The sequence below is a fragment of the Drosophila persimilis genome, unplaced genomic scaffold (assembly GCF_003286085.1).
Source record: "Drosophila persimilis strain 14011-0111.01,24,50 unplaced genomic scaffold, DperRS2 tig00000124-arrow-pilon, whole genome shotgun sequence".
Taxonomy (NCBI): Eukaryota; Metazoa; Arthropoda; class Insecta; order Diptera; family Drosophilidae; genus Drosophila; species Drosophila persimilis.
In genome coordinates, this window is record NW_020825294.1 from 9,446,513 (window position 1) to 9,465,625 (window position 19,113).

Sequence of the window (19,113 nt, forward strand, 5' to 3'; positions counted from 1 at the left end):
CGTCACAGAGAATTCATTCATAAATCCGAGCCTGGCCTTTGCCACGCACCTAAAAGTATGCAGTGAGAGAATTTCCCTTGCGTTCAATTCCGTTCAACCCAGAGAAGCAGAGAGCGCTTCCATCGTGGTGGATTTCCACAGCAAACCACCCATTGGGCAGCACACACTCTCACCAGCACAGACACTCACACGCGCACGCACACAGATGAAGCCAATGTTAGAAAAAAAAAAGGAAAGGAAAAACGAATGGAAAAGCGCCCGCCAACAAAAAGCAAAAATAAAATGTAGCCCAGCCAACAACAAAAATCACAGTTGTCTGATTCGCTCGCGAACAACCCACATAACCCACAGAGCGCGCGCCCACCCACTGGGACACCCACTCCGCCCGCACCACAGCCAAACGACGACGATTCGCCCAACATCATCTTCGGCTCCATGGAGGTCCTGTCGCCACTTCGTGGCTCGTACGCCGTCGTCGTTCCCTTCAGTCTGTCGACAGCGTTCGTGGCGTGCGGTTCGTCTTTCTGCTCATATCGGATCAGATCAGAAATCACTAGTGTCAGTGACGATTCCGGGATCTCTCGAGTGTGTTGTTTACCGCCAAGTGTTGCATTCGTGACTGCAAGTGAATGAAGAATTATGTTTATAGTGAATAAATGAATTGTGTTGAAAGGAATTCTATATAAAATTTGGATGGTTGTTATTTCCGTATATTATATAAATATTTCTGAAAGGTCTTAAAACTAAAGGAAAGCTTAAGACCCTTTTAATTGCAATAGCCTTTAAAATACGCGCCCAAAACAGTGGTGTGGGTGGGAATTCTGATAAAAGTAGTTCCATTATTTTTGAACTGAACTTCTAATTTTAAAACAGAGCAGAACAGAGAGCAGAATAGATCCTATAACTAAAAGGAATAGCATGAAATATTCAAGCAAGCTTTTACTGGAAATACCATCCAAACCTTTTCGGTAATACTCAAAAAGATAGAAAAAAAAGGGGTTTTCACTCAGTATCTCCATCTGATTTAAAAAAAAAAGTTCATAGAATCGCTAACCATCAAAAAGTGACACAAAAAAAGTATGAAATTCATATTCAAAGCCAAACCGAAACGAAACCCAAAAAACAGCCAGAAAAACGCTAGTAAATCCTTCAAAAGCAGCTTTCAAATGATGCCCGCAGACAGTTTTGATTTCGAACCCTGTGCTGACATTACTAGATAATTAAACAGAAATCGCAAGAATGGTTTTGTTACCCTCCTAAAATCAGAGTATAACTCATTCGCGTGTTCACGTTTCGGGCGCGTTTTTAGCCGCCTTGTTGGCAATTTAGCCGCGACTTTGGCGACATTTGCCGTCAGCTGCGTGTTTACTGTAATTATATTTAAAATACAAGAACAAAAGCCGAGTTATTTATGAAAACGAAACAGCAGGCAATGCCCCCTCCTCAGACAGGGGTCGTCTTCCCCTCTGCTGCACCCTCTGTCCCAAAGCCACCCTCTGAGGGGCCGGGTAATGGTCGTCACAGGATTTCCTTTTGGAGCTGCAATGCGTGTATTCCTCTTATGGGTGTCCTGGAAAATTTGCCTACAAATGTGTCTGGCCCACTGTCCCCGGCTTTGTCCTGCCGTTTATGGCCCCCCACCACCCACCCACTCTAATGTTCCAATGGCTTTATGTGTGTGTGGCCGAGAGTGTTGCCTGATTTTAGGCGCGCCAACAATTGCATACGAGTACATTCCATTTATGTATGTTTCACGACTGCTGCCGCGTGGCCTGGCGGTAATTTAAAGTTCATTGATATCCATAAAATGCAGTGTAAACACACACTCTCACACAGAAAGACACGCACACCACCAGTGGACAGACGGACAGACGGGCAGACGGACGGACATTTCCATGGAAATCTATTTTCTGTCTGTTTCAAATTTGTTGCAAATATGTTGCATACTTTTCGGGATGATCTCGCATAATAGATTCCATTCCTGGCCCATAACCGGGGGGGCGGGGAGGGGACCCATGGGGGTGGCAGCAGCAGCATAGGGCACATCACAGCACATGTTTTTCGGCCCATGTCATTTCTCTGTCATTTGCATTTTACACAGAAAATTTGATCTATTTTTGCTGTTATCATGTTGATTGTGATTGGAGTTTTCACTAAAGAGAATTTCGGGGTGGCAGAGCCAGGAGCAGGTGGGATAATGGTGAAACGAAAACATTTTGGTTACCAAATGGTTCCCACAAATTTAAATGGGAAACGTAGATGCACTTGAGGGACTTGGACCTCAATCTGTACATTGTCCATCCACTGTTGGTCTTTTGATTCCATATGGAATAGAATCTCTCATCCTCTGATACACTTATCGCTCAGACACTCCGCCCTAGAGTCAAAGTCAAGTTCCTACATATGGCATATCAATTGCAAATTACCTAAGCTCGATTTCCCAGGGAAAAAACACAAAAGAATTCAATGGAGGGCCCTCAGCAGTTTGACATAATGGCCCCGACATGTGAGTGCTGCTCGGCAGAAGGCCTGCTCTGCTGCAGCTCTACGCTCCACCTTTGCCTCTATGTTGCCTCGAGCCATTGTTGTTGCTGTTGTTAATAACAAGCGATAATAATCAACTTCCGTGCTGGAGGCGCTCGTAGGAGGAGAGTGCAAAAAACATACTGAAAAACTGAGTAAAACTTTGCATACTTCAGCCACCGCCGCAGTGGAAAATCTACTGTTTGATTTATGCTAATTTTATGCAGGGCCCTTTCCCTCAAACCGAAGCCAAGGCTCGATTAAAAATGTGAAAAGCTAGTAGGAAAAATATTTTTTTGAAAAATGTCGAAGTGCCATCAGCGATAAGAGTCGAAATATATCACGTGTTAATTAATGTTTGCACTGAAAATTGAAATTGCACTTGCTGGCTGGGGTGTCACTCTCAGTTTTCCAGCATCAGGAAAATTATTAGCCACACAACCTGGTGAGGGGAGGCCCCCTCTCGCCACACACATTATATTTTGCACATAATTTAACAGCTAATTATACAAATTGTGGATGTGTGGATGGTATGAGTAGGAGGAGGACTTTGCATGTCCGAAACCATAAAAGTAATATACGACTTCGAGAGCAGGCCCCCAAAAATGTGGCCATGAGCAGCAAGCTCTTATATTGTGTCATAAATATTTTGTACTTTGTTTTGGGGACAAAGGAATAGAAGAGCAGGGGCAGAACGCGGGAGGGCCCTTAATCAGAGGCTATGTACGATCATAATTGAAGCGTCTTTTCTGCTCCAATTAAAGAATAAATTTCCCTCTCCAATTAGTTACGCAAACAGCGGCCTAACGCCATCGATACAGTCACTTTCTCGGCTTTCATATGGCTTCGGGCTACAAATAGGATTGTGGCAAGGCTGTAGGTCTATGGCCAGAGGCTATGGCTATCACCTGTCTGTCTGTCTGTCTGTCTGTCTGTCTCCTGACATGGCCCCGCATGCTCTAAATTATTAATAATATTGCCATGCCCATTTGCCAGACGTTTTTAGTGCCTATCGTAAGCCCCGTTCCCGCCTTTTGGCCGTTTGCAGTGCAGGTTCTGTTGAGGCCTGTCCATTGTCTGGTTGCCTGTGTCTTTTGTAAGTCTGTTTTGTTTTTTTTCCAGGGCATGCCATGTGAATGTCTGCCAAAGGACACCACACACCGGCAATCCAGTTTTCAATTGTGCTAAATTATGTAAAAATCAATAAGAAACAACACACAAAGTGGAGGGGCGTAGGGCGGACAAAGAAATTTTAATGAAATGTCATTTTAAAATTGTTCCTGTCAGTTTGTGGGCGCCAGAAAGTAGGCTTTTCCTTCCACTTCGGTCCTTGTGAAAGGCACAATCGTTTGCATGTTGTCTGACTCATGGTCGAATGGAAAGTTAATAAAGTATTTGGGCAAGGATTTGGGTAGACAGAGTCAGCTACGGATTCAATGTGTTTTCATTGTGAAACAGCTTCAAAATATAGGTCTAAATACATCAGGAAAAGCGACCAATGCCTTTGTAGACATTAGACATTTCAGTAGTACCAGTTTATATACCTAGCTTAGCTCTTAATTTTAGTAGTTTTTCCAAGGACCTAGACCTTAAACAAAAGTGTGATTACAACTGCATTGCACCAGAGCCTCTGTAGAATGTTTTCCTTACTGATGTCACATACATGAGACGCCTAAAAGCAGGCAATATAAGTAAACTTTGACATAAAGCGCAACTATTTCGGACTCATTGGAGACGAGGACGAGGACGAGACGAGACGGGAAACCCTCTCCTGCCACGCAAACGATGCACGATTTTATGCTTTATTTACGAGGCCACACACGAGCAGCGTCAGCGGTAGCCAGCGAAACATTTCATTTCCGTTCCATAAACAGTTTTGGCCCTCTGGCCTCTGGCCATGCTTAAATGCCATGAGAATGAAATGAAATGAGCAGGGAGTCCTGGAAGAGGACATGCAACACCTTTGGTAAAAAGATAGTTGCCGGCTCGTACTTAATTTCTGGCAGGGCAGGGCAGCTGTTCGCCAGCACAATTTACACAGACCGAACACGCCAGCAAAATTCGAATAACAGGCAAAAGATAAATGTACGATGAACCTGCCTCAAAACATCCGGCGAGGAAGAAGGGCCCGCACCAGTCTGGGGGCCCACACTTTAAACTTGAAACTTTTTAATTTGGCGAATTTTCAACGCCCTCCTCCCGTAGCACCCCGTCCCCACCGTCCCTCCAGGCATCATGATTATTGTTTACCATTGTTTCGCAGCAGTTTTTGATTCTGTTTTCAAGTACTTTTTGTTGAACTTTCCCACAAGCTGATGCCATTAGAGAGGGGCGATGGGCGCTAATGACTGCCAATTACGCGGCGCGGTCGTTGCCGCACTCAGGCTGATCCTTTCTCTGCGGAAGGTGTGAGGGATTTCTGGTGGCATAACAAGCCTGTTTTTTCCCCATTTATTCTGTGATGTTTGCATATTAATATGATCGTTCTACAAACAGTTGGGGCTCTAATAACTATAACAAGTACATAAATGGTTTCGTGCGACTAATCGTGTGCTCAATCAAAGAAGAAGAAAAGGTGAACTTCCAAAAACAAAAAATGTATACAATATCCACACAATGCCAGAGTCCGGCTAATGGCTTCAGATTGGCTAATGCCATCAAAGTTGTGCTCCTAGTTGTCATCCTAATGTGCCAGCAATGCCATCTGCAGAGAGTGGAGGTGCCGCCAGAAGCCATAGGTAAGTTCCACCGGTTTTCAAATCCCCATTTGTTTCGTATTCAAGCACACATATTATGCCAATATTTCTCTGTTTCCCTTATAAATCCCTATCCCCTTGCTGTGATTTCTTCCATTATGTTCCAATTATCCGGCAATCATCTCTAATACCAATCGAATGCCACATTTCTCGATTACAGTTGATCCCAAATTTAGTTCACCGATTATGAATATGACAGCGCCCGTGGGACGTGATGCCTTCCTCACATGCGTCGTCCAGGATTTGGGACCCTATAAGGTACGAAGCATATCCCTATACATCTCCCTATCCCGCCGTAGAACAAATCCTGTTAATAACCGAATGTCAAATAAGCAAACTCGGGCAGATGTTCCGGCTTCCAGTTCCGCTCCCGACTCCAGCTCGGACTCAATTACACACTCAATAAGCAGCCACAAAACCCCCAGCCGGTCGCATTAATATTCATTAACGTTTTACCATTTCCCAGACAGACTCGGAATCAGTCCCAGTCAGGACCCAGTCCCCCAAGTCGGGGTAATCTCAAAGACCAAATCTCGACACTCGGAATGGCGGTGGAAGTGGAAATGAAAGTGAAAATAAAAACATAAATAGGGATATGGCCGGGGTCCGGGGGGCCGGGTGGGGGCTTTTCGAATGACAAAAGCGAAAATCACATAAAAAGTAATTGAAATATGAATGAGGACGTGTTAAGCGAGTGCCGAAGGAGAACGAGGGTCCTTTATCCCTGTCTGTATTTGTATATTTGCATTTGTATTTGTTTTGGGGGAGCGGCACCCCCAAAAGGTAACAGACGTACATCTCCATTGAAGTGCAGAAAGCATTATCCTACGGACACTCCACGGGGGGTTGGAAGGTGCGGCGCGCTTGGGGATGTGCCACAGAACGGGGGGATGCGACGTGGATGTGGCGGCGGATATCCAACCCTCAGTCAGTGCCATGGACAATTAAGCGATGTTCCCGCTCAAAGATAATTGAGCAGGCACTTGGGTGTAATTACTTATTTTATGCTGACATCGTGTGTGTGTTGGGAAACGAACTTAAATTCAATTTAAACGAAAATAATTCATTAGCCTTCGATACGACAAATGCTGTAAATTAGCCCCTCATTTCATTTATTTATGGGGGAAACTATTTTCCCATATTATGCGACATAGGAAAATAACTTGGAATACCTTCACGTGTTGACATGTCAGGGGGCGAAATGAGAATTGGGGTTCCCTCATTTACACATGCAACTCGTTTCCTGTCCTCTCCTGCGGCTCCCTTCCTATACAATATATACAAAATATTTTCAGCTTTTTAGCTTACAAGCTGCGTGCTTTATCGCATAATAATTTACCAGGGTAATTGTACAATTACGATGGTTGGTTTGGTGGGGGAAAAGAGTACATTTCTTGAATAGTTCTGCGAATAGATTGTTTTTTTTTTTTTTTTTTGCTGTATATAATTGAACGGCTTTGCATGCGCCAGAATTTGGTTCAATTTCGGTTCATTGTGGTTCACGTGAGACTTGCTTTGGGGATTCTGGTGGCATGCCAGATAAGTGTTATCTGATGGATGTCGCTGGAATGCGGCTAAAGCTAGTTAGCTTCACTAATAAATATCAATTATGTGGAAGATTACGCCCTGCTTTTAGATTGGGCCCCAACCCTGATTTTATGAACCATTAAAAATGCGAAAGATGGTTAATTCCGTATATTCAAATGCACGATAAATACATCATATAACAAATCATTTACTGTACAGATGGTAGCCCTGAATGCTAGGTTTTATAAGAGAGTTTATAAGAAAGCAGAATGGTTTACCCCTATCTTCCGCCTTTCTATTCTTTATTATCATTCTAAGTCTTAGTCCTGTCCATTACTCTCATTAAATGTTTGCAAAATTCTTTATCATACAGGTGGCGTGGCTTCGGGTCGACACCCAGACAATTCTGACCATACAAAACCATGTAATAACCAAAAACCAACGCATTGGCATTGCCAATTCCGAGCACAAGACCTGGACAATGCGCATCAGAGACATCAAAGAGTCGGACAAAGGATGGTAAGTCCACAGTACAGACCAGGCCAAAAGGATGCCTGTGGTTCTAGTAGTGATGCGACTGCAGTTAGTATTCAAATTTACAATTTTCTCACCCCACTCCAGGTACATGTGCCAAATCAACACGGATCCAATGAAAAGCCAGATGGGTTACCTGGATGTTGTGGGTAAGTCTATGAAGGCAATGGGAGGGCTTAGCAATTCTCAGCCTTTTTTCATTTGGTTAGTCAAACAATCATACGCCCCGTTGCCATGGCCTGGTTCTCGTTCTCCCTCATTGTTCGAACAGTATTCCACGTAACAAAACAGGAACAAATATTAAAAAAAATCCTGAATCCAGAACAACAAAAAACACACAAAACAAACCGTTTTCGCTGGACGTAGAAGAAGAGAGAGCAGCATCGCTGCAGCGAGGGGCCCTGGTAGGACAAAGAGCCACCGGCACACACCCAATGGAGAGGGATTCCGCTGCATAATAACCGCCAGAAGGAGTCAAAAGCCGAAACGTACTCGCGCACAGGACCCAACGGTGGCTAGCCCTGGGCGTAAGCTCTCAATTGTGACTGCTTAAACATGTTTAACCGTCCACTGAACCGCAGAAATTGTTGATTTTGAATTAAAACGGCACTGCGAATGCGGAGGCAGCATAAGAAATGCTCTCTCACGGGTCTCTCACCCGAGGAAGTGGTTCAGCAGCGGGGGTGGGGGCTTGGGCCTCTTTTCGGTTGTCCATTTGTGGTTCATTTCGGGCCCTACCACTGCCCCATCAGTAGTCCCCGCATGGGGGACGCGCTACGAGTCGGCCGCCACTCGTTCTGTGCCTAAATACCTTTCGCTGGCAAAATCTAAATCAACGCGCTAAATATTTTAGCCACCATTGCAGTCGGCGTAGCATTCACTGGCAAACACGAAAAACTATAATCAACTGTGTGTATTTGCACTGGATAATCAGTGGGCATGAGACAGTGGCGCAAGGATCATTGGGAAAGTGGTGAAAGGTAGTGCCTTATGGTGGAGATACTTTGGGAGGGATAGCGACAGCTCTTACGTTGAGTGAAAGAGTGGAAAGGGAATGGAATATGTTTTAGAAAATATATCTGCCTTCAAGATCATAACAATCCTTCTCCTCGAAATGTTGTTCCTCCTCTGTACCATTTCACTAATATCTACTAATTATAAATCACAACTTCTACCACTGTGCAATATTGAAAGGGGTGCCCGAAGCGCCAAGAGAGAGGCAGGAAAAACGGCAACGGGAAACGTTCGAGTTGCGAGCCAGCGGATGGCGGATGGCGGATGGCGGACGATGGTGGCCTGGTGGATTGGTGAATGGTGGACGGTGGACGGTGGTCGTTTCTGATGATTTTCGTGACCAAGTGCAGTTAAATAGTCAACGACAAACCGTAGAGGAAGCGACACCGCTCTCACCTTTTGGGTCTCCGCACTGCTTTTTCCCACTCTGCCACACACACACAGACAGGCAGGTAGGCAGGATATATACGATAGCGTACGATAGAGGGGCCAGGCGCCCCGCATTCCTGACATTTAAGCTGATGAGATATTCATATGCAATGTCCTCGTTTCAGATTTTTGCACACAATTTCATTCGCGGGTTTTTATTGTTTCGTTTTTAATGAGGAAAACATCTATTGACACGACAACTGAAATGGTTTAGATCTGATTGGAGTTCGGCCTCGGGGAGCTCGTATTGTAGATTGGTATATCTTTAACAATTTCATTTACCTTTTCTTGTCTTGATTTTCCGGTATTATGTCTGCTATTCCCTGTACACACCTTCTCCAGCTGCCATTTCCCGCACTCGCCCCTAACCTTGGCCACTTAATGACCGTCCAGTGGTCACCACAGGACACAGACGCGTCCTGTCCATGCGCTGACTCACTCCGCTCCGTACTGCCACGTACTGCCCGTACTGCCTGCCCCTCTCTCGCTGCCGTACTATAACAAGCTGTTTGTCAACACCAGCACATTTTTTGGTCATTTACCAACCACATAATTGCGGGATATTATATGCATACAGAGACCCGGAGACCACACACCAGAGGCCGCCATTCCATTCCGTCCCATCTCATTCCATTCCATTCCATCCGTGTGGTGTGACCCTTCACGACCCCACTCGCTTCCTGGCATTATTACGTTTTCATGGTTCATAGGTTGTCCGCTGTGGGTGTCCGCTGTGGGTGTCCGTCTCCCTCACTCTCACTCACCGTTCACCGTCTCTGTCTCTCTCTCTCTCTATATGTTCTTACCAGTGTGGCCGCGGTAATAATTTGTATTTTCAGGACATGTGAAAAGTTTGTCCTTTAAACAAAGGCGCATATACTCACACATGTACTCCCACGTTTCGCTACAGCTACAGGCAGCCACAGGCGGGAATGTACGAGCACGAGTATCTTTCGGTGGTTGCAGGCAGGAAAAATGAATCACGATCCACCGCTAGGGGACACAATCCAAGCAAATTATTTAAATGAAAAATTACATATTTAAATCATTTAAAACGATTCCAGCTCATACTCTGTTTTATTGTTCTCTTCTCTCTTTTCTCCCATTCACAATATTTTTTTAAATGTTTGTTATAAACATTATCTACCACGACGAACCGTCTGGCGACCTCGATTGCAACCCGATTGCTCCTGCCGCTGCTGCTCTTGTTGCTGCTGCAGTACCGCCGGATATCCTAGATTATCCTACAAGCACGGACATGGTCGTTCGCGAGGGCAGTAACGTGACGCTCAAATGCGCTGCAACCGGTTCACCAGAGCCGACAATTACATGGAGACGTGAAAGTGGAGTGCCCATCGAGCTGGCCAGCGGAGAAGAGGGTAAGTTCTGGGTTCGGGTACAGGTACTCCTGGTACTGTTACTGGGATTCGAATTTTGGTTTTACGGTTCAAGCACTCAGAGAAATCAGAGGCCATAGGACATCGAATCTTGGCTTGATTGATATTTATGGAGGGTTCCGTATGGCAAGAAATATTAAATAAAAACATCGAATTAATAGTTTGACCATTAAATAGCTAGCACCATTCCATATTTGTTGTATTCTTTAAAATATAGGATATGCACTGCTGCACTTAAGACATAAGATCTTTTCCATTGGGAATTTTTAAGAAGAAGTAATATTATCCGATAAAGAAATCAATTATCTATTTTTTAAACAAAAGGAGGTCTACAAAAATGAAGTTTTTTGATAGTGTAGCGATTTTTGTATCGATATTCAATCTTATAAAAAAATGATATCTAATTTTGCACCACAAAATATGGTTTTCTAAATGTTCAAGCCGATAATTTCATAGAAAATATCTGCTTATTTTTCTGACTGTAATATACGTTCCCCTTTCATCGACCACCCCTACTCGAACCCTCTCCGAAACCCGCCTCTCTTGATTTGTAAGTACTTTTGCTGTTGTTGTGGAAGTCGCCGCCACCGCCGCCGTCATCGGCATCGGCATCGGCCGCCTGCATGAGGTCTGCCATCCAACATTGAGGAGTGGAGTGGAGTACTCTTACACAAAAAAGGCAGCCGCTGCCGGCAGCCTGCCAGAGCCAAAGGCTCTGAAGCTCTGGTCTCGGCCCGAAGCCGAGAAGTGCACCTACCTGCAGGTGTGGGAGGAGGCCTTCGTCCTGTACGTGGCATAGCACCAGTAGGATGGGAGGACTGCAGGACTGTGGCCAGCATGCGAGAATTTTCGCCCGTTTTGCCCGCTGATGATGATGATGACGTCTGACTGACAGAATTAGCAAATGGTTAAGGACCATAGAGTGTTTGGGAGGGTTCACATATCCTCGCACAGGGTCGGTTCGGGTCGGGATGAAGGATGAAGGTGGAACAGGGCCAGATTTACTAATTGGCCTTGAAGTGTGTTCGTTCTCATTCGCGTTCGACAGTCTAGAGAGGAGTTGGAAAATTGCACAAACATTTTCAATTTGGAAAATTCTTTTATTGAAATATGAGTTCATTTTGTATTCCTCTGCACATGGGAAATGATTCATTTACCGATTCATTCATAAAGTTAGCCCATTCAATGCAATATTGATTCAATATTAATTATAAATTATGTCAAGATCGTCAGTGTGTGAGAGCGTACATTATTCAGCGCAATAAGGGGAATATTATTTTAAATATTTAAAAAATTGTAGTCAATGAATATTCTGCATAAGGAAATTTGTTTTTCATTCTGAGATCACTGTCCACAAATATTTTTCAATACATCACAAAATCCATAAAAACATCAACATCCCCTGAAATGTTGATTTCTCTATGGAATTTGAGCATGCCAAACATTTTAAATAATTTCCAGACCCCCAAAACAATCTCCCAGTGTTTATTAATGGCCTCGCATGAGTTATCCTTTAAAGCATCTACAAAAAAAAGTAGCCGAGTCGAGCCCCATCAAAGTCCACACGAAAGACCAAAAACGATGTGAAAACAAACTAGACTCGAAATCAAAGGTGGCCTAGGAAAAAGCCCATGAAAAAAACCCCAAAACCCGTGAACAGGAAAAAATAAAAACACAACCAAATGAGAGAGCAAGTGGATGGGATATGGGTGAAAAAAAATCAGCATAAAGAGAACAAAAAGCTTGGCGAAATGACCTTTTCGCCGAGGCTTAAATGTCTGCCACCCAATTCGAAACGGAACGGGCCATCGTCCAAACGAGCCTGCTTCCTGTCCGCAGAGTGGACCCATTCCGCATTCATATACACACTCGTATCATAGGTGCTCGTTGGAGGTAGTACCAAAGCAAGAGACAGGGAACATTATAAACTTTGTTGGGACTGAAGGCTCTTTAAGCACTAACTGTGGAAGGAGAGAGAGAGACTCTGGATAAAACATTGCCATAATATAATGGAGGGAATTTCATATAGAGAAAGTGGTTTTTCCCTATATACTTATCCGAAAAGATTTGGATACAAATTAATTTTATACACCAGTATTGAATTTAAACGATAATTATTCAGCCAAAACTCGATTTTTTCGAGCCAATTTAGATAAAGATACGAATATTTATCACTAATATGAGGGAGATATATATATATAATTCCTTGAGATACTATGTATCCTCCTCCTACTTTTTAAAGGATTTAAAAGATCCTTTAGTGTAATCCCCATTCGACATCCGATTCTGTCACCTTTTCATACTGTGTTTTTAACCTCCTTTTTCCTGGTGAAAGTTTTCTTTTTCATTTGAAATTTGATTATTTGGTTTGTGTTGTTGCTGCTGCTTCGAAATGAAATGAAATCGTCCGAACAAAAGTAAACTTTTATGCTATGGCTATGGCTACGGCCATGTCGGGGGCTTGAACCGAATTACACGTTTTTCGAGGCTATTACGTTTAATGACCGGGCCTGAACCCACCCACAAAAAAAAGGAACAACAACGAGGGGGAGAAAAGAGCAGCGTGGCTAATAAGCGAGTCGAAGTTCGCGGCAGGTCGAAAAGGCAAATCAATAAACGAAAAATCAGCTTATTATTATGTCCCGCAAGCTCTCCGTTTTCCGCGCAAACTACCTCTCTAACAATATCAAGCGCAAAATAGCCAGAACTTCCGCTTCCGGTGCACCCTGTGACCATGGTTGGGATGGTGGGAAGGGGGTCGGAAATCGTATATCCTATCCATATCATCGTCTGCTCTGCTGCCGGCTTAAACCCACAGCCCAGACACTGTGCAATTTATATTATATAAGCCATGTTCGACTATCAGAACAGGATGTTTGTCCGGCCCCCGCCGAATGCTCCGGCCAACAGCATCATAAAAAGTCACCAATAGCGGGCCATGAATGGAGGGGGCTCTGCTCTGTTGCATGCAACTTTTGTTGTGGCACTGCCTCTCTCGTTGAGTGCGGAGCTTAGGCAAATGTAATAACTATCATTACATGGAGAAGGGGCGGCAGGAGGAGGAGCATGGGCATTTGGTAGATACATTTGTAGTTATGATGTAATTACGAGTCGAGTGTAGGTGTCGGGGCCATTCTCTAAAAGTTTTACTAAAAACTCAAAAGAGAGATATCCAACATAAGTTTTTAGTGCTGCCACCACAAACGCCACAAGCAACTCAATCTGATCTGTGTGCAGTTCCTAGAAGTAGAGGAACTGTTGACTCCACATTTAATTTAGGCTCTTACGACGAGTACTACGAGTACTGTGTCAAACTCTACGGAAGAGAACCGATGCTGAGCGCTGGACGATGATTTGAACTGATATGATATGATATTGGAAATAAGAAGGCTGCAAGTGTATGTGCGTGTGTGCAGTGGGAGCGTAATAAGGTTAAACATTATACGAAGAGGTTATAGGAAATATCTAAAGTTTTGGAAGCTGCTGCTCCGAACAGGAGGCTTTAGTTAAGCGTCTCCTGCTTTAAAAAACGATTTTAGGTACTCAAGTGGTTTCCTTTTTTGCAGTTCCCAGCGTTGAAGGCACCGATCTAATAATACCCAATGTAAAGCGTCAGCATATGGGTGCCTATCTCTGCATAGCTTCCAATGGCGTTCCACCATCAGTGAGCAAGAGAATAACCCTCATTGTGCATTGTAAGTGAAAGATACACCCATGTAGATACATAATATCTAATCTGTGAGTTCCTTCTTCGCAGTCGCACCAATGATCACCGTACAGAACCAACTTATAGGCGCCGTCGAGGGCAAAGGAGTGACATTGGAATGCGAATCGGAGGCCTATCCAAAGTCCATTAACTACTGGACACGCGAACGCGGAGAGATAGTGCCGCCAGGTGAGACAACCTAAATGAATCATGGTGTCATTCAATTATTAAATAAACTATATATACGAATTACCATTAAAAATGCCATAATCCGACGACAAACACATTAGCACTAAGCCTCCTCCGGCTCTAGCGCTGGCGCTGGTGGTGGCGGTGGCGGTGGCCTTCGAATCCAATGGGAAAAACGTTTCCCCATCGGATCAAAGCCGACCCCAAAAAACTAACTAACGAAGGAATGGATGACCGTTGAGTGCAAAACCAGACGCGACAGAGACACACAAAAAAAGTTGTTAATTAGCTGATTTAGTCACGGAAAGTCACACACACACGGAGAGGAGAGTAACAGACATGACCACAGTCCTGTGGTTTCCCGAGTCTGTCTGGGAACTCGTGGGAAAGCTTAGAAAAAACAGATAGTCTGCGACTCGGGAAAACTCTTTCAGAGTCCCCTGCCTTTCCCCTCATTGTTGTCATAAATGGAAATGAAATTAATTTACAATTTGTTGGCAGTTTTTAATTGACAACAGAAAAACCGAGCCACACTCCTGCTCTGTATCCGAATTTGTATCTGTGTCTGGCCTCTGGTGTGACATGCGTTCGTGCATAAATTGTATGCCTGTCAGCAACATTGGTAAAACTTTTTGCCCCTCATTCTCTCGTCGTACACTCGGGGCCAGGCTGTGTTTGCACGTGACATGCATTTAATTATTTAATAACGCAAAATTTCAATTAAATATTAATTAGTTTATTATTTTAATGAAATATTAACTCCAAAAATCAAATGAAAAACCCCGTTGGCAGGTGGCAAATACTCGGCAAACGTCACGGAGATTGGTGGTTACCGCAACTCCATGAAACTGCACATAAATCCCCTCTCGCAGGCAGAGTTTGGGGCCTATAGATGTGTGGCCAAGAACTCCCTTGGCGATACGGATGGCACCATCAAGCTGTACAGTGAGTATAACTAACCCGTTGATGGGATAATAGATGTGCTAACGCCCATGGTAACCCCTATGATAACCCCCACAGGAATACCGCCCAATGCCGTCAATTATGTGGAGAACTTTGAGGCGCGACACAAGGGTAAGTGTTAACTCCATTGCGAGAGAATGAATCCTCTTAGCAGCAACTTTTAAGCAGAGAAACAAAGCGCGAGAAAAGAAAAAATTTAATAGCCACTTGGCATAAATTTAAGATGAGCTCAAAATATTCCACTTTTGGCTGTGGGGGGAGGGGAATCCTAGGGAAGTATAAAGCTGGAAGCCGGCGACAACAGACGGAGAAAGAAACAGAGAGAGAGAGAGAGAGAGAAAAAAGCCCATAAATAATTCATTCGGCATGCAAATCCGTTTCAAATCGTCAACGCCACGAATCAGGTGAATGTTGCAACACGGGGCGGATGGAGGCGAAATAAGACTCAGAATGGGTTGCGGTTCTCTGAGGTCAGAGAGTGAAAGAAATGGAAATGGAAATTGAAAAGCAACAAACGAGCGACAAGTTTATTATGAATATGCATTAAGACCAACAGAGTAACTTAAAGATACACCTGCCTCTGCTGCTACTTCTACTCCGACTAAACCGCAATTCAATAATTCTTCTCCATTGCACAGGCAAAAAGCGGACGAAAAGCTCGGAAATGTATCATCCGGCTCGGGCACAGGAGCACAGCGGCGAGGATATGGAGAATCCTGGCAAGAGAAAAGGTAAGAGAGAGAGAGAAAGCGAGAAAGAGTGTGGTGTGCAGGGCACCGATTAGGGTTATGGGCCATATTTCAAGTATTTTCCTTGTGGTTTGGGCTCCGGAGGCAGCGGGGGCATAACAGGCCACTTGAGACGGCAGAAAAGCCATAAAAAAAAGGGACCCCAGTGCCAGTTCCAATTCCAGATCCCCGTTCCCTGTTTAACAGATTTTCACACTAATTTGCCAGAAAAGGAAAACGGCAAAAGAGAAGAAGAATACTGAAAACCATAGCACACTTTTTGGGGCGCGCCGCAGGTAAAACTTTCCTTGCTCTTAGTCGGGGTCTTTGGGGCCATAATAATTGTATATCAATAAACACGCTCGGCTTGGCTTTATGGCAATTTAATGATTTGTAAATACTTGGGGCCCACAATCAAATAAATTCTTCTTTTGTGTGGTCGAAAAGTTGAAAATACTCTCGTACTTCTTTGGGTTATTTTTATAGCTTAATTGAGGGGCACGAGAAAGTTTTCGTAGCAAGAGGAGTACACCTTGGACGACCCATTAAATTCTGTAAATTTAGGTAAAACGTAAAGGTTTTGGCGCCAGTGTGTTTTTGGGGCGACAAGCTTGTCGAAAATGTCTGCTAATCACATCGGTTGGCCCTCGAGTCAAACGATTTAGCCAATTTCCGCCCCGTCCGCGAGATGGCCAACCCATTTACATACGACTCTCATACGATCTTCCCCACCCCACACAGCCGATTTGAGTCTCAGTGCGGAGAGCATTGACAGCATGTATGGGGCGTCGTCCTCGGCAGTGGTTCAGCACCAGACCCTGAACCGGCTACTTCTCATCCTGGTTCTGGCCCTAACGACAACGACGACGGTGGCGACGATGGCGACGGCGACGGCGACGGGAATGATGCGGAAAACCCAGCTGCCATTGTTGCCACACACACAGACACATGTTTGACACAGACGCGAAGTTGACAGCCCTGTGGCCACCCCGAACATGGACTACTTGCCGCTAAATCTGGAACTGAAGTCGAAGCTGATGCTCCAGCTGAAGCTGGTGCTGGTGCTGGCACTGGAGTCGCAGCACAAATCTGTGGAGCTGCGATGATGATTGAGTTTGTCAATGCCAAAAGTTACTTGGTGCTGATTTATGGCTGCGATGTGGTCGGGTCGGTCTTTAGTTAAAGTTTGTTTGTCAACCAGATTATACATTACACATACATATACTCGAAGATATATAGTACGAGTATCAGAACGATGTTAGCTTTTAAGTCAACCAGGCTTCCTAAATTTCCCCCGATGAGACGCGTGCATGTTGAGCTGTTGAGAATTCTCTAAATATTTTAAGACTTAGCCCTAATCATAGTACAAGTATCCATTGTATAATATCGAATATGCAAATCAATTACTGCACATGTACATAGAGCAGAGCAAGGGAACGCAAATGCAAAGGAAATTTGTAAGTATATATCTTTAGGACGGGCTATTATGTATTATAAAATTTGTATAAACCAAAAATGTGTGGGCATAATTAAAGAGACTGTATGTGTGCAAAGTAATAGTTAATTGCAATTTAATTAAATCCTAAAGGTGTATAATTTTCCACAAATATTCATATGAAATTAGTCTTTAATGGAAGGATGGAGAAAGGATAAAAGCAGACAAGAAATATACTTCAAATAACCATAATGAAAATATCAACCAAAAGGAAGAGGAAAGAACCTCCGCCAAATGCTCAAAAAGTTATCAATACAAAATTACCACAAAAATACAAGCTCAGCAAAAGGCTGTGTTCCAGAAAATATCCCCTCCAAAATGAATCCATAGTTAAACTCCTATAGAACCTTATCCAAGAGTTTCCACCACATTTAATTCATATTTAAAAACAATGTTTCAATAATAAAAAAACGCCATACATATCATTTACTGAAGCATGCTAAACATATTAAATACTAATTAAAAACAACATTTATCGATCATTTTTGGGCATACTCGTATTTGTTTCAAACAAACAATCAATACTATTAAATTGAAAAACAAAAACGCGTTATTTACAAATACATATACATATATATGCAAAAAGAAAAAACAACGGTAAACAGCTTAAAGTGCGCTGCAAAAATTTAAATCTCGTGTTAATCCGACTTTTAAGTGGTAATGAATTATAATTAAAATATTAAAATTAAGCAGCGTGTATATTTCCAGCCGAAATTGAATTGTTAAAAAAAAGAAAATTGTATGAGTTACATTTATATTGTCATAAAATATACATCATATAAATATATATACAGTATATATATATATATATATGAATATCTAAGTAATGTAAGCATCACATGTAAATGGACAGGAATATTTATAAAATAAATATGAAAAACAAAAATAAACATTTAAGCGTTAAGTCAACAAAAGGTGTTGCATTTTGAATGGGGCTCCTCGAGGAAAACTTTAAGGATTTGAAGGACAAGCCCAGAGGAAATATTCCATTTAGAGAGAGGAACAGCATCTCTCAAGATACATTGCTACTCTATGAAGCTACAACCAAATGCCACCAGAAATTGATGAAAATTCTAGATTTTATAATTTTAATTTGTACCTTCATGAATCCTCTTCCTGGAAAGTATCTAATGGTCTCATTTTGAAACCATTTTTGGCTCCCAAAAAATCATTCCCAAGCAGCACCTGTCCTCCACTCCCAATAGCATAGCAATGTTCACACTTAATTGCAGTTTATTCTATGATATCCTTCCACCCAACAATTACAACTTATATAACAGGTAACTGAACTCTAAATTTTTATTTAATGGCAGCTCGTAAGTTTTAATTTTATTCGCCTAACGACTTGGCAAATCATTTCCAACCCCCACTAAATGCCCGACTATTGAGCTGAGATTTGATTTTGAAGAGGGCCAGCCCATCAAAGAAGCGCATAAATTACAAGCACACACTTATACTCTGTGGGTATAGCTGGACACTAAAAAAATCAAATTAAAAGTGGCAACAAATTCGGAATAAAACCAAAAAAAAATCAAAAAAAAAGCTTTCATTAGAAGGAACTTTAAGTGCGGGCCAGCACGCAAAACCAAACCAAACGAAACCCCTAACCGAATAGAACCGAAAAAATACTACTCGTACGAACAAAGCAAAGCCAAAATTAGAAAACACAACTCTCGGGGAGAACTCTTCAAAAAGCTCAGGCTAATAAAAGGCCCTCACCTCGCCCGATGTCTGTGTGTGAACGTGCATATACATACATACCTACACATATATCTATGTATATATATGTATTTGTGAGCGTGTGTATTACGAGTAGTTTTTATTACATTTGTTTCCAGGAATTTTCAAACAT

The 19,113-nt window shown here is 43.1% G+C and overlaps 1 protein-coding gene across 1 annotated transcript; it reads left to right on the forward strand.

The window, feature by feature from the left end:
- Positions 1-531: 531 nt before the first annotated feature.
- LOC6596553 (limbic system-associated membrane protein) lies at positions 532-17,743 on the forward strand. The gene is made up of 12 exons (XM_002021654.2): positions 532-696; positions 5,020-5,261; positions 5,440-5,537; positions 7,180-7,325; positions 7,428-7,489; positions 10,004-10,162; positions 13,747-13,875; positions 13,938-14,075; positions 14,868-15,020; positions 15,096-15,149; positions 15,677-15,769; positions 16,508-17,743. The coding sequence occupies exons 2-12, from the start codon at positions 5,120-5,122 to the stop codon at positions 16,720-16,722; spliced, it is 1,389 nt and encodes a 462-aa protein (XP_002021690.1). The 5' UTR covers positions 532-696; positions 5,020-5,119; the 3' UTR covers positions 16,723-17,743.
- Positions 17,744-19,113: the final 1,370 nt, after the last annotated feature.